The sequence below is a fragment of the Culicoides brevitarsis genome, chromosome 2 (genome assembly GCF_036172545.1).
Source record: "Culicoides brevitarsis isolate CSIRO-B50_1 chromosome 2, AGI_CSIRO_Cbre_v1, whole genome shotgun sequence".
Taxonomy (NCBI): domain Eukaryota; kingdom Metazoa; phylum Arthropoda; class Insecta; order Diptera; family Ceratopogonidae; genus Culicoides; species Culicoides brevitarsis.
This window is the reverse complement of record NC_087086.1, coordinates 32,816,420-32,840,991: the sequence shown is the minus strand read 5'-3', so window position 1 is coordinate 32,840,991 and position 24,572 is coordinate 32,816,420. Positions and strand designations below refer to the sequence as shown.

The following is a 24,572-nucleotide window of genomic DNA, read 5'->3' as shown; positions in this document are numbered from 1 at the left end:
AATTAATTGAAGGCATCAGTCGATCATCATTGATTGTCTGACATGTTCATTGCTCGGCTGTTGTTTTTCCGTTGTTTTTATCGTGCGGGCGAGTTGTAAATAAATAAAATGCACATCCATGCACCGCACGCCTGTCTGTCATTAATTTGATGTGTTAATATCGGCATCAAAATTAGCTAAGTGCAAAATTGGCAAACGAAATTTTTTTCCCGAAAACGAAAAAAAATGTTGGGAAATTTATTTACTGACAACACGACCACGTTTTTTACGTTCGTTGTCAATGCAACGAGGGAAAAAACGACATGTAACGGTCTGACGATGTCATGTGACACACACACAGACACACACGTGTAATGGTGAATTAAATGAAATAATTTTCCATAAAAACATGGCAGTTATGTAATGTGATACATTTTGCGTTCGTTCAAGTTATTTTTTTTTCTGAGAAAATGGTTATGAAGTTTAATTAAAATTTGTCACATGGCGGCTTAATTGGTGCGGGACTTTTACCGGGGTCAAGCACGGAATTGCCGTGAATTCACATTTTTTTCTGCGCTTTCTTTTTATCATCACACCGCCATTAAGGCGATTAAATTCACAAACCACCATAAAAAGCAACTCCCGACACGACATGACAATAAGAGGAAGGAAGAGGAAAAAAACACGCTGTGCAAAAGGCGAGCGATGCGATGCCAAGAAACGAAGAAGGCTCATAACAAACAAGGCAATTTCGAGGGGAAAATTAATGGAGGTGAGTAACGAAAGTGCTTTTTTATTTTTGGAATTTTTTTCAATTTTTTTTTAATTTTTCGGTCATTTTTTTCATATTTTTATGAATTTTCAACTTTAATTTATTTTTTTTTTAAATTTTAATTTAATTATTTTTTTTAATTTTAATTTAATTTTAGAATTTAAAAATTTTTTTGGATTTTTTATATTAAATATATATTCAATATTATCTCAAAATAAATTCAAATTAAATTTATTTTTTTTTCAATTTATTTAATTAATTTAATTTAAATTAATTTAATTAATTTAATCATTAATTAATTTAAATTTATTTTTATACGACACGAAAAATTTTCAAAAATTTTTGAGCAATTTTTTTTAACCATAAGCTACAGACTTTGTCAAATCTTCCAAAACTTTGATATTCTAAAAGTCTAAAAATTAATGATTTTTTTTTTATTTTTTTAATTTTGCTAAAAATCTAAACGGAGCTAACTTGAACTTACATAACTCCAAACTTATCAGTTTTTTCACAGCTTATAGCTGTTTTAATGCTAATAAAAATAAAACTAACAAGAATCAATTTTCGGTTCATGATTTGAAAGTTAGGCCACTTTTTTAAAACTTCATTTCTTAAAAACTAAAATTCAGGAAAAAATTTTCTAGATTAACGTATAAAATATTGAAAGCAAAGCTTTACTTATCTGATAAAAAATTAATCAAAAATCGATTTTTTTTTTATTATTTTATAAGGTTACGGTTTATATTGTGAGAAACATTAATATTGAAAAAAAAAATCAATTCAAAGGCTTATATTCAGAAAAAAAATTGATAGAAAAAAATTGTTTAATAAAAATTTGAAAACGAACTTATTAAGTGAAGTTAAGTAGATAAATAAAATTTTTTGAAATAGCTCAAATAAATTAGCACAACCTTTTTTCTAAACCATCGTGGACCCTGAACAAGTCCGAACGTTTATATGAAAATATTCTTTTGGAGATAAAAAAATAATTAAACTGAAATGAAAAGTCAAAAGACCTCAAAAAATTTCCAAAGAGCTTTTTTTCTTGCTCAAAAACCTCTTAAACTGCAATGAAAAAAAAAAATCATATTCATCGAAAGGAACAGCGCCACATTGAATCACGTTTCTTTTTCTTCTAAATCTACGAGCTGCCATAACCTATATCTGAGACGTTTTTTCTTTCGCCACACACCGAGCGTTACTTGGTTCGCAGCGCGTGCCAACTTTACGTCGTAGTCCACGATCCATAAGCCAGGGAATAAATACATAATAATAATCTAAATGGTCGTAAAATGGTGATACGGAATAATTTTACTAATAAAATACAAGAGAGAGGAGAAGAAGAAAAAAAAAAATATATGGCACAATAGAAGAAAAATAACAACACAACTCTCGGAATGATGACGACTAAACCAACCGACCGACGCCGTGTATCGTGCAAGAAGGTCTAATAATAATAATAATACACCTTGCGAAAAGAAAAAAGGGGAGTCGAGATTTGAATCTTTTTTTTTATGTATTTATGGCAGATTTAAGCCTTCCAACCCCCTTTGCGCGAAAAAAAAAAAACTTTCCCATTGTCCATTTATTTATTTATTTATTTTATTGCCTTATTTCGGAAAATCACGAAGTTACGAAATTCGCATCAGCAATCAGTGAGGTATGACCTTTTTGCATGCAAAGCACCATCAAATAATGAATGACAATAATACCCGGAATGACGTCAACTGAGCGAGCAATACACTCAACTCGCAAGAAAACCAAATTAAATGGAATTAAAGTCTAATGACTTTTGAAGGGATGCCAAAAAATTTGATTTATCACTCATTTAAATTCATTTCTTGTGTGTTTGGGCGATCGAAGTCACGTCACGGATATTGTTACCGCGCGCGCGAAAACAATGGAATGGAGCCCAAAATGACCTGATTTACTTGCCATCCATTTCATTTATTTTGGCTTTTTGGCAGCTTTGATTCGGCAAATTGGGATGGATTAAAGTAGATTAAAATTTTTATTTTTTAATGGAAGTGTCAAGTAGTCAAGTTAGTGCAACGTGATGGCGACTCATTATGATCAATGAATGGGTCAAGCTATTGATATGGCGAGAAATATATGTGTGGCACGCAAAAAATGACTCTAAAACAAACAAATGGGCAATAAAAAGTTTATGTGCGCACAAATCCTTTCGTGATTGAACTTTTCAATTAAGTTAATCAAACATGTTTTTGCATTATGCATGCTTGACAAACACAGCGCTGACACACATTTACGGACGACGACGAATGTTCGAGAGTTTTATTGCGATTTGAAGTGCTTTGATGTCTATCTAATTGCGTGGAAATTGGGTAAGTAAAAATAAATTAAAAGAAAATTTTCATGTTTAAAAGTTTAAACTTTCAATTAATTTAAAAAAAAGGCAATTAAAAGTTTGAATTTTAATTTTTTTATTAAAATGAAGCCTAAAACCTAAAAGGAGCTAACTTTGCTTAAAAAAGCTAAAAACTTCTCAGTTTTTTCAAAACTAACTCCTAAAGTTATCCTAAAATAAATAAAAATATCAGGTAAGACTTCAACGTTTAAAATTTTAAACTTAGGCCACATTTTGTGAAAACTAAAATTTGCTAAAAATATTTTTTTTTAATTTTTTTCTTTTTCAGAAAGATCCAACTAGAAGGATTCTATTAGAATTTTAAAACCTTAATCTTTTCAGTTTTTTCAAAACTTACTCCTTAAAATATCTTAAAATAAATAAAAATATCAAGTAAGACTTTAACGTTTGAAATTTTAAATTTAGGCCGTATTCTATGAAGACTAAAATTTGCTAAAAATATTTTTTTTTAATTTTTTTCTCTTTTCAGACCTTCAAGATCCAACAATAGAAGGATCATTAACTTTATTAAAGTTATTTTAAATCTATTCCAATTAATCCAAACCAAGCATATAAAATTTTATTTCAGGTTCAGCATGTTTCCAACGAAACCTTAAACAAATACTTTCCCATTAAACTTACTCAATTTTAATTCCGTATAATTTTTTAATCTGCCAACTTCATTCCTACCTTTTTTCATTAAATTAATCAAAAAGTGCTTTAATGAACGTTTTTCTCATCATCCGAGAATTCTTTTAAAATTTTTTTTATCGTTCTTCATTCCCGTTCTCTATTTTACTCTACTCTACTCATATATGAAACTAATGAGAAATAATTGTCTTTTCTCGCTTTTATTTTTCACTGCATTCATTTTCAAATGCCTTCACTAAAAATAATGAAAATGGCTCGTAAATGGATTTTTTTAATCAATTACCGCCAATTAAATGTTAATTTAATGGATAGTTTGTAGCTGTCAAGACTTTCTTCATGTACCTATATATACGGAAGATGTACGTCAATAACCCCGAAAAATGTACAAATTATCACATCCTTTTATACTTTTTGTATCCACAAATAAAGCTGAAATACGTCACTTAATTTATTTCCGTACCTCAGATAAAATCTGACGACGAACACACTTATCGACTAACACTTGTGTTTGCTCGATGTTCGTCATTGTTGACGACGAAATCTCCGAAATAAATCTAAATTTGTCTGTTTTTGTGCGTCTCTGTCTATCTCTATGGAAAAAAACACATAAAAAGGATTCCCAAAATAAGCAAAGAGCATGAAATGATGCGATAAATAAATCAAGTACGAACAACTTTGGTTTTCGATTTCTCTCGTTTTTCTACAATTTTTTTTTTATTTCATTTCTCAGCATCCTTGTTAGGATGTGTGTTTTCTGGTTCCGCTTGAGCGGAGAGATTTTTTTCAAGAGCATTTTTAAAAAGGGATCAAATTACCATTTATATGGACCTTGACATGAAAAAGTTACAAAACTACATAATCGCCATTTGATTCATGTCCAAAGTTTATGCGTTGTTGTCCCAGAGAGCAAAAAAAATTTCATTTTCATTTAAAAACTGCAATAATTGCAATTATTCCAACTCAGCAAACATAAAAAAGTAAAGTTTTTATATTATTTTAAGTTGTTCTCTGGATTAATTTTCATTGAATATTTTATAAGTTTTGTAGTTTCTTTTTTCGTGTGTAGCAGCTTATTTTGGTAATGAATTCATTTTCATTTCATTATTTTTATTTTTCATGTTTCTTTACTGCCAATCAGGGGTGTGACTGAGAAAACGAACTTGTTTATGATTTTCTTGATTTTTGTGAGTTAATAAAACTAAAATGAAGCTAACTTCGGTTAAGAATTCTCCAAACTTGTTAGTTTTTTCGTTAATTATTCCTTGAGTGATGCTGAAGAAAATAAAAGTAACGAGAAATATTTTCGAGTTTAAGCTTACAAAGTTAGGCCTTATTATTTCAAGCCTAAATTTGAACAAAAATGTTCTAAAATTTAGCTTTTTTACATTTTTATTTTTTTTATTAAATTTTTAGAATGATTTATATTTGAGAATTTTTTTTTAATTAATTAAAATTTATTTTTTAATTTAATTTATTTAATAAGCAATCATTTTAATTTATTTAATGAATTAAAAAAAAAATGAAAAAAAATTAATTTTTTATTTTTAAATAAATTTTTAATTTTTTTTTTATTTCGCCCCGAATGCCACATACCTTTCACTAATGCACATAATTTTTTTCAGTGTTGTTTTAACTTTTTATCGCGCATAAATCATTGAAATTGGCTCGGAACTGCTAAAAAAAAGTTTCTCTGTCTTTTTATCTCGTATTTTTTTTTACTTTTTTTTATTATTTCAATGAAATTGAGCTCCAAAACAATAAAAATAATAACCAAACAAGGCAAAATATCAACAAAAAAAAAAATCGGAAATGAATGAAATTTACTCTTTTCCGTTCATTTTATGCGAATTCAAGAGCGACGCGGTCTGTGACAAACTCCCACAGGAAATGTCTTTTTAATAAAATTATTTCCTCCGAAAAAATTGTTCGAAAAATCGGTTGTGACGTGTTGATGTCTTAATTACAAAGTCCGAAAAAAAAAATTAACTTTCGGGCGCACATAAAAAAGAAATAAATTCCAGACTCATTTGAATATTTTGACAATTACGCATGGATTAAAGCTGGAGTAGTTTGTGGATTTCGCGCGTCGTCGTCAGTGAGACAGAAACGCAAAAAATTAACCAAAAATGAATATTCAAATGGATTTTTTTTACTACGTGGATTTTTTTTATGACTCATTTTGTGAGACGAAAATTCGAAGCAAACGAACGACGAAAGAATTAATGTTAAAATACAAAAAAAAAGAAAAGCATTAAAATAATAATAATAATGGAATCTCTGTAGTAGTTGAAGAAACTAACGAAAATAAATGCGGTATAAAAAAAAAATCATAAATAAAATCGATTTGTGCCATTTATGCTTATTTTGTCCCCTTTTCCTCACACACCGTTAACAATCACGCCCTCATGTACGCTAATAATATAGATGGCGTCGAAATCAAGTCGATTTGTATTGGTACCGAAGCCAGCATTAATAATAACAATAATTTTCGGAGCAATTTCTTGTATTATTTTTTTTTTATCGGAGCTACAAACAAAAGGTTGTACGTCTGAACTAAGGAAACACGAAGCGGCGTCTTTTTACACATTATTAATAAATATATATTTTTTTTTTTCGAGCGATATTCAATACTATGTTTGCACAGACTGAAATCATGACAGAAAAACAGAGAAACGGCAATTTGCCTTGTGTTTCTGGGAGCCAATCGATTTTGATTGTCGTTCGATTTGTAGTTGGAATTGATTTGGAATTTTTTTTTCGGTTCGTATTTTGTTGAAAACGAAGAGAGTGATGGCATATTTTTTGCGTTTTTTGTCATGTTTATTTTATTCAGTTACATGCCGATATATTGTTGTTTATTTAGTTTGTGTCACAATGAGTTTTTTCGGTGTTTTATTGAATATTTTATGTGATAAATGACATAATATGGAGCAGTTTTGGGTAATTTGATGAGTAATGGGAAATTTATTTTACGGACGACAGATGGAGCTTTAATTAAACAATTTATTAAATTAACTTAAAAATTGAAAATTAATTAATAGAAGGCAAAATTATATTTTTTTTTCTAAAAAAAAATAAGTTTTCTTTTTAATTTAGAGAAACATGAATAAAAATTACAATAGATGCCGCTTTATATTTATTTTTAAGGCTTTTTAAAGTCAAAGTTTGACTTTTAATTTAAAATTTTGCTTTATAGCAAAATCTTCAGATTTACTTAATATAAAATTTTTACAAAAATTACTCAACAGATGGCACTTTTAAATAAAATTTTTACGAAAAATTAATGAAATTTATTCACAAAAAAATTAACATTAACTTTCTTTTAATTACTCTCAATAAACTTTTAAAATCTTCAGAGAAAATTACATACAAAAAGTCAAATTCATGAAAATTATTCAATAGATGGCGCTTTATAAAATTTTTTAATACTCAAAATTTCTAACTCATCGACACTTTTACTTCACAGAAGACACAAAAGGTGCACTGAATTCCAGTTTTTACCAAAATTAAACAAAAAATCATTTTAAATTTTTTTTATCCAACAGATGGCGCTTTAAAATCTTCATCTTTAAATTTTTCCGCAACAAGACGTTCGTAAAGTGCATTAATTTGAATTCCAAACTTTAAATATTTAAAAAAAATATTTTGTTTTACCTACATTTCCTTTTAAAAACCAAACCAAACTCAAAATCCTAGAAAATCTGTTCTGTTCACTTTTTTGTATTATCACTGGTAGGTAACAACTCCTTTTTCTTTGTTTCAAGTAATGCAAAGAACTAATCTTGCGGTTTTTCTTTTATCTTAATATAAACTTTGCTGGCGGTATATAAATTGGAAAACTTCTTTTTTCTTTCTCTCTCACTTTTTCATAGAAAAATTTTCTTTTTTTGTATTTAATAATAATTCTTCACTCATACAAATCGTGATTTGATTCACTTCTTTGATTTGATTTTCTTCGTGGTTACTTTTTTTTCTTCGTTGCTTCTTTATTTAAAAATTATTTTTTCGCTTTTTTACACCAGCTTCGCATAAGAAATGAGACCATCTTGATATTTCATTCTTTTCTCTTATTTATGAGAATTTTTTCTTTCTTTCATTGAACTTTTTTCACGTTTTTCCCTCACTGATGGATTTTTTGTCTCATCACCGCGATACAAAATTCGTTGTTATCTTCCTTTTTGATGGATTATTTGTTTCTTTTGCTGAGTCAGTTGTCAACGTTGTGATTGTATTATTAGCGATTTTTGCTCGTTCTTCGTTGATTGTCAGTTTTTTTTTTGGCGTAAATTATATTTATTTATTTTTCATTAATTTTCCCTAAAAAAAATTGAGGGAACAAAAAGGTTACGTCCTTCGCTTATGTAACGCAGAAAAAAATCGAAAAAAAAATTATTGTAATTTCATTTCACCTCAATTACGTTGGTAAGTTCATTTAATATGCGTTTAACTCGAGAGTCATTCACTTAATTCGTACTTAATTACGACGCGACTTGCTCATTGTTTTACGAGTATTTTTATATGTATCTCTCGTTGTTTGTGCTACTTCACAAGTACCGAAGAGAAATAATGTCATGGGTCAATCATACGGCGTGTTGTGTTCTTGTTTTTCTTTCCTGTTATTATCATTATAATTTCGGTTTTATTTGCTTTTTTCTTCGTGCAACGACGTCATCGATGCCGATAAAATTTCCTTTTTATTTGAATAACGGAAAAAATCGCGCAATTAGTGGCGGTTACAACAGCAACGCAGTCGATGGAAAAAAGGACAAGAGACAGATAACGAACGACACAAACCGGTTGGCTGCTTGAAATTCAGAACGAAAGAAGAATTTTTTAATAACACTTTTTTTTCTGCTTTTCTTTGTTTTAATTTTTTTTTTTTTGTCTTTAATAGAAAACTTTTTTTTTTGTAGAGTAACAAGTTGCGAGAAGGAGAGGAGACACGTCTTTACCGAATCACAGAGCTAAACATACTGGCGGATGTTACTCGATTACTATTCGGAAAACTTTGTTGATGGGGAAATTACATTGTATGAAAATAAGGATCTCACTTGGTTGCTCTCTGAGAATCGCATTCAAGTGTCGCGTTCAATTTTATTATCAAATGGCTTCGTGTTAATCGAGACTTGGAGGAAATGCTTGGATTGGGCTTCGAGAGAAAAATTATTTTTGCAACAATGTTGTAAATTTTTTAAGATGAAAATTAATAAAAATATAAATATAAATATAAATATAAATATAAATATAAATATAAATATAAATATAAATATAAATATAAATATAAATATAAATATAAATATAAATATAAATATAAATATAAATATAAATATAAATATAAATATAAATATAAATATAAATATAAATATAAATATAAATATAAATATAAATATAAATATAAATATAAATATAAATATAAATATAAATATAAATATAAATATAAATATAAATATAAATATAAATATAAATATAAATATAAATATAAATATAAATATAAATATAAATATAAATATAAATATAAATATAAATATAAATATAAATATAAATATAAATATAAATATAAATATAAATATAAATATAAATATAAATATAAATATAAATATAAATATAAATATAAATATAAATATAAATATAAATATAAATATAAATATAAATATAAATATAAATATAAATATAAATATAAATATAAATATAAATATAAATATAAATATAAATATAAATATAAATATAAATATAAATATAAATATAAATATAAATATAAATATAAATATAAATATAAATATAAATATAAATATAAATATAAATATAAATATAAATATAAATATAAATATAAATATAAATATAAATATAAATATAAATATAAATATAAATATAAATATAAATATAAATATAAATATAAATATAAATATAAATATAAATATAAATATAAATATAAATATAAATATAAATATAAATATAAATATAAATATAAATATAAATATAAATATAAATATAAAATATAAATATAATAAAATTTAATTAATTTTAATTTTCCCATATTGTCAAGTGGTAAGGATACCAGCTAATTTTTAGTTAAATTTTATTATTTTTTGTTTTTTTTTTTAATTTAAAAAAAAAGATGCAACATTTTAACATAATTCAAACAAAATCCTCTCTTCAAACAAACATTATTCTTCCATGTTCATAACTCAACCACGCCATACAAAAGTTGTTCATGTGAAAAATCAGCTGTGGCACTCACAAAGTCACTCAAAATTTTTACATTTTCATCTCCCCCATCTACAACGAGGACGTCTGTTATCGCAAGCACGTACCACAAAAGAAAGAAGTTGAATGAAACTGAAGTTGGTAAGTTGAATGTATTTTCGTGCCCGTATATCGTAGAACAATGAGCAACGAAAATACACAACACAAGAACTAAAAATATGAGAAAATAGCACAAACGGCACTCCCTTTTATTTTATACTTTTTGTTGTTGTAATACCTTTTTTTATTTATGTAGTTCACCTAGAAATGTTACATCACAGAGATACTCGAAGAACATCGCATGAACGAACAAGAGAGCAAAAAATGTTTGTTTTTCGTTCCTTATCGGTCCATCTTGCAACGAAAATTGTGAGAAGACGACGACAGGTGTTGTTACAAGACGACATCCGACCAGAACAGAGGACAGAATAATGACCTAATAACAATAAATAAGACACTTACACACTCTTTAATTGCATTTCCAATGAGAAACATGAAATTTATTTCTGGTTAGACTATTAAAATGATGTAAAGTCATGTCGTTTGCGTCGTTGTCACGTTTGTGGTTTACTTGGATGCAGTACAGTGCAAATATATGTTTGGTTAAGCTGTGGAGACGCCTTGTTCTTAAATTCATGAACTTGAATTTTTTTTTAAATTTTGAATTATTCGAGATTTATTTTAACCACGTGACCATAAAAGCGCATTTTTCCTTTAAAAAATTAAAATGCGCAAAAAAATTAAAATTTTCAGTATAAAAAGTGACTTTGACATTGAATTTTTATGTTTTCCTTTTTTCCCCAGAAACTCTTTGCCTTGTCATGTACAATTGTCAGACACATATACGACATGTGACAACAACGCAGCATAAACCCATTTCTCGGTCTCTTAAAAAAAAGTTAAGTTATTCATTTATGCAAAGGAGAGACGACGAGGAGGAGACAAGACACTTCCACGCTTCAGCATTAAAACCCTTGCTTGCTACTTTTTCTGCCCAACAAATTTTCCAGCCATTTAAATAATGAGAATTTTTCTTTCTTTTAATTTTTTGTTTACTTGCAAAAAAGTGTTGAAAACTGTGTAGCAGCATAATTTTCCTATTACAGCACCGCGCAATGTGTTTTATTAAAGTGGAATACATAATTGCCATTTTATTAGCGAACGTTCTTGACCAGCATTTATAACGAGAAGGCGGGAGTTTTACGAGGTTTTTTGCTTTATAAAAAAAAAAACGGAAAAAAATAGTTGTATCGTTTGTAGGAAAGTGTAAAATAAATAAAAGTTAATAAATAGAAATATCATGAAGCGGAAAAAATAAATGGATTTTATTTACTTTTCTCGAACTATTTTTTCAAGTATTTTTATTTTAAATAAAAATTTTTTCTTAATTTTTCAGTTAACTTAAAGAAGATGTGAAACATTTTTTCAATGTTAAAAAATAAATATTTTTGAATTTGTGACCTTTAAAATTAAAAATTTTGACAAAAATCGATCAAACTGTCATCTGTCAAAATTATGACAGGTTCAAGGTTGATAAAAATTTTATTCTGTTAATTTATATCCGTCTAATGTCAGTTTTGACAAAAATTAAGTTTCTTTAACCTTTATGAATTTCAAAAATTTAAATTCTTTTTTTTATAATTTAAATTTTTATAGATATTAATTTTTTTAGAGATCAATGTTGAGATTTTAATTTAAATTTTAAAAACTTCTAACTAAAATTAAAACCTTCAAATAATTTTATTTAAAGAATTCATTTAATTTTATTTAAATTTTAATTTATTAATTATTTATTATTAATTAATCAATTTCAAGAATTTTGTTAAAAAAAAACAAAGCTCAAAATTTATAAGTTTTAAAAACTTTCATTTTTTTTTTAATTTTATTTTTTTTATTATTATTAAAGCCAAAAAAAAAATTATTTTTTAATTTTGAACATTTTTAATGTTAAAAAGTAATAAAATAATTTTATAAAATTAAAAAAAAAATAATAAAAAAAAATTAAATGAATTTTAGGCTTAAAAAAATAATTTTTTATTTAAAGTTAAATTTTTATCTCAACATCAATCTCTATAAAAATCAACAATTTTTTCATTTTTTACAATACAAAAATTTCAATGGAAGAAACCCTTTAAAAAATTTTTCTTTTATAGCAAATCGGTTACAAATTAGTTTTTTTCCATTCTTCCCATTCTTTTTTTTAAACACAATTTTAAGATATTGAAAAAATAAACAAAAAGAAAAAAAATATCCATTTCTAAACGACTTGCTGCACGAATAGAAAATCAATAGCGGAATGTAATACATTGTTCAACTCTAAACGTAAAAATATGGCAAATAAATGGACTTTCATTTGCTTATGGCTTGCTATTCTTGGCCCATTATTTAATTTCAGTGGCTTTATTGTGGTTCTCTTGTTATTATTATGTTTTTCTTCTATTATGTTGCTAACATTTTTCGGTTTTCTTCCTGATAGTTGGTCAATTATTATATTGTGTGAAGAAGACGAAGAAGAAGATAGTTTTCATTTAAAACGTGTTCAAAGAGAATTTTATAGCAAGTCATGATAAGACCTCTGCTACCAGACCAGATTGGTTTCTTTTGATACAAGTCGTGCAGCGAGCTTGATAATGATTCTATCATTATGAAGCATTTTTTTGAATGAGGTGGTTACGGTCAGGTAGAGGATTAATGTCATATTGCCACCTGCCAAGACGCGTGTTTGTACAAAAGTACGGTGAGGAGCGAGGTTTTTCATGTTTAATTTCCCATATTGTCTAGCGGTAAGGATACCAGCTAATTTTTTTAGTAAAATTTCTTTAAAAGATTATTTTGAGAGCACTGTGAGCACTTTCCATGCAAATTACTCATAAAAACTACGATTTCCTGTAAGATACGGCACAGAGCTATTATTGGCGCGAGTGTTTTTATGACGTCGTCGTTCATTCGATGAAAAGGGAAAAGGTGCTCTAGGTCAGTAGTGAAGATTCCTTGACTTTTATGTAAATGAGGCACAAGGTTACGTGAAAAAATACCGAAAAAAAAGAAGACATTTCGTCGTTCAATAATTCATTCAAGTAAAGAAAGAAAGTAAAAAATCGATCAAAGCAGCAAAAAAAAAATACTCACTGGTGACTTTTTCTTCTTTTTCGTTGCACTTGCGGGCGCCGATTGTTGTTCCACGTTCTCCGTTCGTTCGCTCATCAGATTCATTGTCATCGGTATCACGACGTTGCCTTGTGCCGGTGCGTTTTTTTCCTCATCGTTGTAGCTTCGTAACACACTTGGGCGCAGCAACAACGTGGGCAACTGTTCGCGTTGCGATTCCCGATTGTTGTTGCTACTGCTGCCAACCATGAAGGAGGACGTTTCCTGCAATGGCGCTGCTTCCTCCGCTTCGTAGTCGCCCCGCTCAACGGATGCCAATTGGTACAGCGGTTTGTTGTGCAAGTCGGAGATTTTGTTGGTGCGAGCGTTGCGGATCATCAGTGGCTTAGACAGCAGCCATGTTAACGGGATCAAAAATGGTGAAAGGAAGACACTTTTTACGAAACGGAACACGGAGCGTTTTGTGCCGTTTTTCATCTAATGCAACTCTACTGGGCAAGCATTTTCTCAATTCACTTTTTTTTGTTTGGCTTGCAGAACTTTTCTTATCTACAATTTGAAGTTTTGATTGAAATTTTTTATTTTTTGTGAGAAGTTGTTCATTGATTTCAAGTTCAAAGTAATTTAATGCTTCAATAAGCGATTTTTTACGCTTGCAATCGATTAAACTTAATTTTATTGAGCATCATTAATTGACTTGACGATGCAAAAGATGATTTAAAGGTCATTTGAATAAAAAAATTTTCGAACAAAGAATTTGTCAAGAAAAATTTTAAAATATCTAAATATTTGAAAAATTAAATAATTTCTTTTATCCAATTTCAAATCGAATTAAGTTAAATTTATTTATAAAATTATTTTTTTTAACATCAAATAATTAAATTTAATTTTTTTAAATAAATTAATAATTAATTTTTTTATAAATTTATTAATGATAAATTTATTTTTTTTTAATAAATAAATTAAATTATAATTTTTTTTTAAAATTTAAATTAAAAATTTTATTTTTTTTTATTAAAATTTATTTTTTAAATTAAAAAATGTTAATATAATGTTTTTATTCAAATATTTAAATTAATTGTTTTAAATTTTTTAAATTAAAAATATATATTTTGTAAAAAAAAAAATTATTTTGGTTGAAACCAAAATAATTTTTTTTAAATAAAAATTTAATTATTTATTTATTTTTAATTAAAAATTAATTTTAATTCATTTTTATTAAATTTAATTTAATTTAATTTATTTTATTTTTTTTTTTAATTTTAAATTCTTATTTTTATTGTTTAAATTTAAAAAAAATAAAATAATTCAAAAATAATTTTTTATAAAATTTATTTGAATTTTTTCTATCTCATTATTATTTATTAATCTTTTGAACTGAAATCAACGAATAAATTCACTTTCGATAAAAACATGTTTTTCAAGTATTTGATGAATGACTTGAACATACAATGCACGAACCGTTATGATTATTATTAACCGATACACTTCTTTATTTATTTATTTGAATGCTTTCGATCAACTGCAAAAAATTCAATCACAATTTCTCGATAGACAAAAAAATGAAATTATTTTTAACTTTTATTGATAAAATAAAATATTATTGACAAAATCCTTTTTTTTCAACGTTACATTGCGATTACAGCAAAAATGTCACAAATTTTTCATTTTATTATATTTTTTTTATTTTTTATGGTATTTAATAGTTGAAAGTATTTAACGACCAATCACTGGATTTATTTTTATTTTTTTTTATTTGTCACTTTTTTCATTAATTTTTTTTTATTGACATAATATTTAATATTTTTTCATTGATTTTTTTTTTGACCCGAATTTTCTTTTTTTGCACAATCGGTCAACGGCGGAAGAAAGAAGGAGTGCCCTTGAAAAACAGCAAAGTTGGAGGAATTGAGCTATTAATCATTTTAGCACGCACTGACATTTGGTTAAGTCACATGCGATATGCATCCATTATTTTTATTGTTATCCATCCAAAGCTGTTTATTACTTTAGTGTAGCGCCGCGATGAAAGTAAGTCAAGATCGCGGCAGTCAGTCGTCTCTCACTCAACACTCGAATATTTTTTTTTTGTTATTTTTTGGTTCTACTTTGATTGCTTTTTAACTTTGTAACTTATTTCGTGTTTATTATTATTTATTATTATATATTTTTGTTGGTTATTACATAAAAAATAACACAAAGAAAGAACGAAATTTGTGAATTGCCACGCTTTGCGCTTGAATGAACGAACGACGACTGAAAACTAAAGTTTGAAAATTATTTTTGTTAGCCAGCTACAATAGCGACGACGACGAAACAATGTTGCTGTTTGGTAAATGATGATGATGGCCCTGTGAATATTTTTTTTTATTTCAATGCACAAACCGTGTACACAAGAACAGGTGAACAACGAACAACGGTTTGGATATCGCAAATAGAATAATAGAGAATCGAGTGAAATTATAATGCTTGCTAATAATAATAGCTGTGGTCTGTGTGTGTCGAAAGAATGAAGCGTTTGGCGAAAGGATGTGGCAGAAGGGCACGATGGACGTTGAAAAATATGTTGAGGAAAATTTTTGCGATGGAAATTTTCTTTTTAAAGTCAAGTTTTTTTCTGCTGCATTTCGATGAGTTGAAAAAATTCAATTTTTTTGCTAAGAATGTCTGATTAAAAATTAAAAAAAAAATTGAAAACTCGGGAAAATCGAGAAAAGTTTTTTGAATTTCCCTCAATTTTTCTAAAATAAAAGTTTTCTATGATGAAAAATTCAAAATTCTTCAGAAAATGAGCTTTTAATTTATTTTTAAAAAATTTCTTGCTCAAAAAGTTTTTTTTTATTTTTCAAGAATTTCCCAAGCTTTTCCGAATTTTCCACAATTTTCGTAATTTTTTATTTTCAATTATATCAATTTTCAATTTTTTTTTGAAGAAAAATTTGATAATTGAAAAAAAAAATAAATTGAAAAATTATTATGAAAATTTTGGAAAATTCGGAAAAGCTTGGGAAATTCTTGGAAAATTTTTACAATTTTTCTGACGTTTTCCACAATTTTCGCAATTTTTCAATTTTTTTTTTCAATTATTTCTTAAGAGAAGTTTTTATAATTTAAAAATAAATCGAAACATTTTGAAAATTGTGGAAAATTCGGAAAAGTTTGGAAAATTCTTGGAAAATTAAAAAAAAATATTAAGCAAGAAACTATTTTAATATAACTTAATAAGCTTAATTTTTTATTAAAAGAGTTTTAATTATAAAGAACTTTAGTTTTAAGAAAATCTTCGGGAAATTCATAAAATTTTCCTTGAATTTCCCGAATTTTCTTTAAGTTTTTCTTATTTTTTCTTATATTTTAAAAATTCCGTCAAAAATTTACTAAAATTTTATGAAAATACGCTCAAATAATTCAATTTGACAACAATTTTCATTTATTTTTCCTTTTTCCTTCTAATCCTCAAGACAAGACAGCTACATACAAGAAAGGGCAATCACGGTATTTGCGTACTTAAAGAGTATTTTTTCCTTGTATACATAAATTAGCATTGTTTCGTAAGTTTTACGTGTTAGAAAAATATTTGACACACAAAAAAGTTATAAAGACATAAAATTGCTGAGACGATTTTGGAAGAACGAGAAGGTCAATGTCGTTTTTTGGCAAGAACCAGACAAAAAAAATTGCTGCAAATCTCAACAAAATTGCATTCGAAAACCCCAAAAACCACACACAAATACACAGAAATGTGCGGTGTAACGACGAACAGTGGTTGCGATCGGAAATTATTGGTTTCAAAAGTTTGTTTGTATTTTTGCACACGTATACGACACACAAATCACGAACAATTATTATCGACCGCCTATTAATTTTATATTTTATTTTGTTTTTGAATTTCCATTCATTTATTTTATTTTCAATTGGATTTTGATTTATTTTAAGCTCCATTGAGGTAATTTCAAGTGGTTTTCGGCACAAAATAGATTTGAACTCGTATTTGTTCAATAATTCATTCAGTCGATGATTAAATTTTTAATAAAAAAAATAGAGGAAAAAACATGAAAAACTGTACTTACCTGAGCAACTTTTTCGCCCATGTTGGAAGTTGGTCGGGTCCCTTGAAAAAATTTGGCGGATCCATTGTCCTGGATTTTTTTGGTTTTTGGAATGATTTGAATGATGCGAAAGGAAAGTGGAAGGAATAAATGTTAGAAACCATGTCCCAAGAATGTGAAAGAAATGACGAAAATTTATTGGAGGGAGGTGAGTTAGTCACGTAATTTAAACAAAAATTTTTTTTGTAAATTTTAATTGAAATAAAAAAAATAATTTTGACAAAAAAACGTTCAAAATTTGAATTTATAAAGTTGTAAAAAATATAAAAAATAAAAAAAAAACAATTATTATGAAAAATTTGTGAAAAAGTCGGAAAACTCAAGGAAAAATCGGAAAACTCAAGGAAAAATCGGAAAACTCGCGAGAATTTCCCTTGAGTTTTCGTAAATTTTCCAACTTTTTTAAGTTTGCTTGTCAAAAAATAAAAAATATTGTTAAAAACTTCTAAAAAATTTGGGAAATTCAGGAAAATTTCCATGAGTTTTTCTTAAATTTCCACGAATTTTCCTTGAGTTTTCACGACTTTTTCAACTTTTTTTTTACATTTCGTAGTAAAAAAAAATAAAATTATTGTAAAAATATTAAAAACCTAAAAAAAATTGGAAAATTCAGGAAAATTTTTCGAATTTTCCATGACTTTTCCTTGAATTTCCACAAATTTTCCTTTTTTTTTGTCAAAATTATTTTTTTTTAATTTAAAATTTTTTTTCTTATCCAATATCCAATTTAAATAAAATATTAACTCCCATCAACCAAAAAATAACATAAAATCTACTCACTTTTGTCTTATTGGAATCTGATGGCTGGTTCGAAACTGTCGAGCTCGTGCGTGTCTCGTTACTTGGCTGTTTGCGGAACGTAATTGTTTTGTATCGCTGCAAATCGCTTTCGGACGATACGTTTGGGAAGTATTTGCGTGCTTGATGAGCGGAAGAACCTACGTCAAGAAAAAAAATAGAAAAAAATCGCAATTTTTTAATTTTTTTTTTAAATCATAAAAAAAATCCTACTGATCAAAATTTCCTCTAAAAAAATTGGGTAGATTTCTACTACCGTCTAGAACGTTTCTAACCCATTTTTGTGATTTTTATAAACATTTTTTTTTTGTTCATTTTTTTTTCGAAAAAAAATCTACTCGCATTTCTCTAAAAAAAAAAGAAAAAAAAATCGAGCGACTCCTGTGTGTTTGTGATTTTTAGTCGTCATGCAAAATAGAGGTGCAAACAACATGCAGAAGGTGCGATATAATTAACACCGTAAGCGATCAGGTTCATTTTATAAATTAGATGTCAATAAACGGTGCAACATGCAATTATTTGTCACAACATGTGAGTGAATGTGTTTTTTTTGTGTCGAAGGGGAGCGACGTGAAGGGATTTTTCACTAATAGGGAATGAAGCGTACTTACGTTTTTTTTTATTTTCTATTTTTTTTTGGTTCTAAAAAAATTTTAGGAAAAAAAATTAAAAAATTTTAAGCAAGCACGTCCCTGACAATTTTCATCTAATTTTTTTAATTGCACTTCCTCGGCAATTTTCGACTCATGACTGAATTTATAATTATTCTTCCAATTATATTTGCCATCAGTTTCAGCAAGCAGAGCATTAACTTTCATGGGAAAGTATATATGACAATTTATGTCAAAATTAGTTATTGACAAATCAAAGCGAGAGAGAGAGTTCAATTAATTACTGCCATGTAAATTGCATGTTTGAATTTTGCTTGCGGTAGAAAAGAGTCGTTGATGCAAGCAACAAGCTTCTATGATAATTCTATCATTTCAATTCGTTTCTCTTTTTCCTATGAGGCAGTTTAGTGCTCTGTGAGTCGAAAAGAGATGAAATTTTCTTATTGAGAGATTAAATTTAAATTTTTATAGTTAACTTTTCACACTTTTCATCAAGAAATTTTTTTAATTTATTTTTTCTTTTTAATATTTAATATTTTAATAAAAAAATTATTATTTTAAAAAAAATTAAAATTGTAAAAAATAAAATTGATTATTTATTATATTTCTTTAAACTAAATTCATTTTTTTTATACAGAGCAAAACCAAATCAAAAAACTGTGTCAAAGCCATTTTTGTCAAATCTTGCTCCAAATGGATAAAAATTTGTCAGAGAGCTCTAATTTATCATTTTTAATCATTTTATAACTCAAAACTGACAAAAAATTGAAACTGAAAAAAAATTTTTTCTTTGACATAGTTTTGATTTGAAAACTAAATCAAGAGCAAAACCAAATCAAAAAACTGTGTCAAAAACTGTGTCAAAGCCATTTTTGTCAAATCTTGCTCCAAATGGATAAAAATTTGTCAGAGAGCTCTAATTTATCATTTTTAATCATTTTATAACTCAAAACTGACAAAAAATTGAAACTGAAAAAAAAATTTTTTCTTTGACATAGTTTTGATTTGAAAACTAAATTAAATTAAAATTATGACATTTTTTTAATTTTTTGAAATTTAATAAAAATTTTAATTAAATTTATTTAAGTAATGAGCAAAATTTTCGTTAAATTAAGTTCAAAACTCACAATTTTATTATTATTTTAATTTTTAAAATGAAATTTTATATGAAAAAAAAAATAAGACAACACATTTAATAAAAGTAGATTTTTGTTTGATTAAAATTTCATTAATTTTAAAAATTTTTTCTTATTTCTATTTTTTTTTAAATTTTTTAGATTTTTTTTCTCTCAATTTTTAATTTTTTCGAAAAAAAAAAATTTCTATCAAACTTCAATATAATTCAGTACCTCCAAAGCTAAATTCTTCTCTTTTTCAACTCACAGAGCGACAAACAGCAATCTCGCTTGCATAGCAATCAATTTGTCGTTTGCTGCTCTTTCTCTCTTTACGTTGCTGTCAAACCACTTTGTGGCTATTGTTCGCCAAGCAAACAGCAGTTCAGTAATAAATAATGGCACCTACCTGTTTGAGCTTTTTTTGCTCCGTTCATTGATTTTTTTTTTCAATAATTTTGAATTTCGATACTTACTGGATGGAAAATGTGTCCTTTGTGTGATAAAATGTTGTCGTGTTTTGTTGAATTGTTTTTTTTTTTGGTGAATGGTAAGAAGAAAATCTTGAGAAAATTCTTGTTTGAATTTTTTATGTCTTTTTTTGGGAAAAATTATTTTTAGTGCAAATTATGGTAAATCTGGATTCAAACCATGCAATTCCTTACCATCAAGCACCAATCCGCAACAAATCACAACAACTCTCAAAAAATCACACAAATATTTACAAAAATTTTTTTTTACAATTTTCTTTTTTTTTACAAAAAAAAAAAAAAAATAAAAAATAAATTTAAATAAAATAATAAAAAAATTCTTTACCTTTCATAAAATCATCAATGGTGTGTGCTCGCTTCTCAAGAACGCCTCGACAATTTTTCGACCACGTACTTTCATAATTTGTATGGATATTATTATGGATTAACATACGCTCTTCGGGATCTACTACACAATAATTTTTTTTATATATATTTTTTTTTGAATTGAATCGGGACAAAAAATAAAAACATTCAAATTTAAAATATTTTTTTTTGTGTGTGATTTTTTTTAATGGTGAATGGGGAATTTTACGTAGATGTTATATGTGATCGTTACAGGATCGAGTTTTACAGAGATTTTACATGAAAATAAACAAAAAAGAGAGAGAGAGAAAGGAAAAAAGTACATACGAAACAAATAACATGAACAACATCGAACATCAACAATTTTTTTAAATTTAATTATTTTTTTTTAATTTTTAATTAATTTAATATTAATTTTTAATTAATAAAAAAAAATAAATAAAAAATTTTAATAGACAAGAAAAATTTTTTGTTTAATTTTGGATGCATATTAATTTAATTATTTGTTTATTATTTATTATTTTACTTGTTTTTTGAGCGATACGAGCAAAAATAAATAAAAATAACAACAACAACAATTTTTTATATATGTTTACGAAACGGAACGAACTCTCCAACAACAATCCAATTAACACCAATCAAAAACTAATAATGTTTATTTTTTGTTTTAAAACATCAACCAGAGCAATAACAACAACAACGAAAAAAAAAATCGAATCAAATGGAAAATTATATAAAATATTTTTGTGTGAGTGTGTGGAATTTTACGGATTTTGTGTTGCCAATGTTTTTCAGTTTCGTGATTTGAATTTAATTTAGTGGTATTTTTTTTTAGGTATTTATCAAGAACTAAAAAAAAATTATAAGAAATTTTGTTAATTTAAAAATTTATCAAGAGATGGCAGCAGTTTAGAATTTTCAGTCAATAGATGGCGCTTTATAAAAATTTTTGGAATGAACGTTAAAGAAATTGTTATTAAGAAGCTCGAACGTTAAGGATTTTTAAAAAGATTGAAGTTCACCGAAATTCCCGGTAGAGGGCGATTTTCATGTAAAATCATGTAAACAAAAAATTCTAACCTAAAAAACTATTTTTCTTCTGTTAATCTATGAAATTCTACTTTTTTTTTTGGGAAAAAATGTGTAAGTGTCCTTTCAAATATTTAAAAATTATAAATCTACTTGACATCTTTTAATTATTTATCTCGACAAATCTTGCAAATGTGCCTAAAACACTTTCAGTCTCTAAATTTGTTGTTTTTAATTTTTTGTTAGTCCTAAGATTTCTCTAAGAGAATTTTAAATTTTTCTATTAAAGGAAGAAAAACGAAAAACTTATTAATTTATTTACGTCTTCGCTTCTGTTTACGCTTAATTTCTTCAAGAATAATATCTTCCACGCAAGAAATTGAGGATTCTGCGAAAACAAAATTATGATCAGGGGTTTGTTCGGAAATAAATTGAATTAAAGAAAAATGAGGGAAATTTTGAAAAACAGTTGGCAAAAAGGTTTACAACAAAAAAAGTTCGTGTTACTATTCCAATTACTTCAAACAAGTTACAAAAAATAGAAAACCTTTAACCATTAACCGCACTAAACCAAATTCATCAACTTTTCAAAAAATTAAAATAAAATGGCGCCATTTGCAAGCTTTACTTACTTTTCCCATCAAAGTCCATACTTTTCGTTTGAGCAAATGTCTCGGCAGCCTTTTTCTGGTTGGCGGCTCGTTGTTCGGGCGTTTGTTGTCTTTCTTCTCTCGTGTGATCCTGGCTTTGCTGTTTTAGTAGTGTTTTTTTCTTAGAAACGAAAAATGAAAAGTTCTCAAAATTTTCACGCTAGATGGCGTTGACAGAATTTTCTCAAGCAAAAAACTTACCTTTATCGGTGCCGTTGGCACATTCAAGCGAATCTCGTCCGTGACATACGTGCTCGCCGTGTTACTGTAGTCTTTTTCGAGGTTTTCGGGTGTACTTGTGAGCGCGGGCGCCGACAACTGAGCCCACGGTGGTTTATCGACTTTGAGCGCGCCACCCGCAACGCATCGTTGATTGTTATTGGTCCCTTTGATGCTGCCTGCGATGCCGCCCGTTTCGATGGTGTTGAGACTACTGCTTGCGCCGCCGCCAGCTCCCGCGATTGCGATTGCGCCCGCAGCGAGCGCCGCTGCATGCGTACCATCGTCATCTTCTTGCGTGATGTCCGATGGCGGCGTGAGATAGCCCGCTAAGCGTAATCCACGATCGCGGATGTTCATGCTGCCGAAACGAAACGATTGACGGAAGCTGGCACGTGCTTTACCGACTGAAAAATGGATTTGATGAAAAATTTGCCGCTAGATGGCGTTTTGAACTTACATCTCGTTAATTTTGGCTCCGAGTCATCTGGCGTTTCAGGAAATGAAAGATCTTCAAAGTTGATGATAAAAAGTGAGACGTCATCAGCTTGGATTGGTGCAATTATTTCCGAGCATAAAAATTTTGCGCCTGAAATTTTAAAAGGAATGAATTTAATAGATTTTATTGCATAATTTTAAATGTTCTTCTCGAAAGTATTTTCAAATATTTTGAAAAAATTTAAGTTTTTTTAATTCAAAAAAATGTTAGTATTATTTCTAAAAGTTCAGAAAAGTTAAAATTTGAAAAAAAATTATTTTAATTTTTATGAAAATTCGACTTTTTTTTTAAATAATTTTAAAGCATATTTTCAAAATTTTGAATTTTTTTTTTGAATTTCAAATAATTTATAATTTTTAGAAACTGAAAAAATAATTTCTCATAATTTCACAAATTAAAATTCCTTATTAAAAAAAATAAAAAATTATAAAAAAAAGAATTGTCAAATATTTTAATTTGAATTAGCCAAAGGCAATTCTCAAATTTCAACAAATTTTTAATTTTTTGATATTCTTAGAATTTTAAATTAATTTCAAATTTTAAAATGATATTGTTTCTAAAATTTTTCAATTTAAATGTTCAAAATCTTAAAAATCTTCAACATTTTATATCAAATTTGGAAATTTATTTGAATTGAATTAGCAAATGGCGATTTTCAATTTTTTTTCAGTTTTAAATTGAAATGCTTCAGAAATTAGAATAAAAATGTGTTCATATTCCTCCCTAATGCGATAAAATGTAAACAATGACAAATATAAATAAATTCAAGAGTAAATCCGAACAAAAGCTTCAATCTTCAAACGGAGAAAAAAAAAAGTCACAACAACAAAAGCTAAGACAGAATTCATTGACCAGCGACCAGCATATCTGATGAACGTGATGATTTCAGTATTTTTTCTACTTTTGTACGAACTAAACGTGCTTCCTAAGCGGACAATATGCGACGCATATTTCTCATAATTCTCTTGAACATTTTGCCGGCACTGCAGGCGATCTATCCCGTAAGCGAAATTTTGGAAATTCGCGACAACACGTTCCTCGTGGAGATCTTGGAGGGCGACAAAACGAATGCATCTTCCGTTTTAGCGATCGCCATCAAATCTTACACGGGCAGGAATTTGAGCACCGAAATGTGCGAACAATTCCCGAATATGGAAAGTTTTAACGCGAATCATCTCATGCTCGAAGCAGTTGAAGAAAACGCTCTCGTGCCTTGCAAAAGTCTCACCACGATCCGTCTTTCGGGAAATAACCTCAAAAAACTCGCTCCAAATACTTTCAACCAAAATCCGTTGCTGGAAATTATCGAAATGCACGATAACGAGTTGGATGAAATTCCCGTGGAGCTTTTCAAAGGCCTCGTTGGTCTCAAGGAACTTTATTTGTCGAACAATAATTTGGTTAGTATCCCCACAGAAGCCTTCCGGGACACCAAAAGTTTGTATAAAATCACGCTGAATAGCAATCCGCTGATGGATTTGGATGTCGAAGGCTTGAGTGACTTTTTGCCGCAACTCACAGCTGTCAATATCGAAGATACGGACATCAAATGTAGTCACATGCGAAAAATCGTTCATTTGTTCTC

General features: G+C 27.5%; 1 protein-coding gene across 1 annotated transcript in view; it reads right to left on the bottom strand.

The window, feature by feature from the left end:
* Window positions 1-24,572, bottom strand: part of LOC134831312 (potassium voltage-gated channel subfamily H member 2) — a 127,800-nt gene that overhangs the window by 55,043 nt on the left and 48,185 nt on the right. The window contains exons 4-8 of the mRNA XM_063845018.1: window positions 22,949-23,077; window positions 22,471-22,895; window positions 22,252-22,390; window positions 18,011-18,168; window positions 17,192-17,260 (exon numbers count right to left, since the gene is read on the bottom strand). Of these exons, the coding sequence (XP_063701088.1) occupies window positions 17,192-17,260; window positions 18,011-18,168; window positions 22,252-22,390; window positions 22,471-22,895; window positions 22,949-23,077 (920 nt within the window). The remainder of the gene's footprint in view (window positions 1-17,191; window positions 17,261-18,010; window positions 18,169-22,251; window positions 22,391-22,470; window positions 22,896-22,948; window positions 23,078-24,572) is intronic.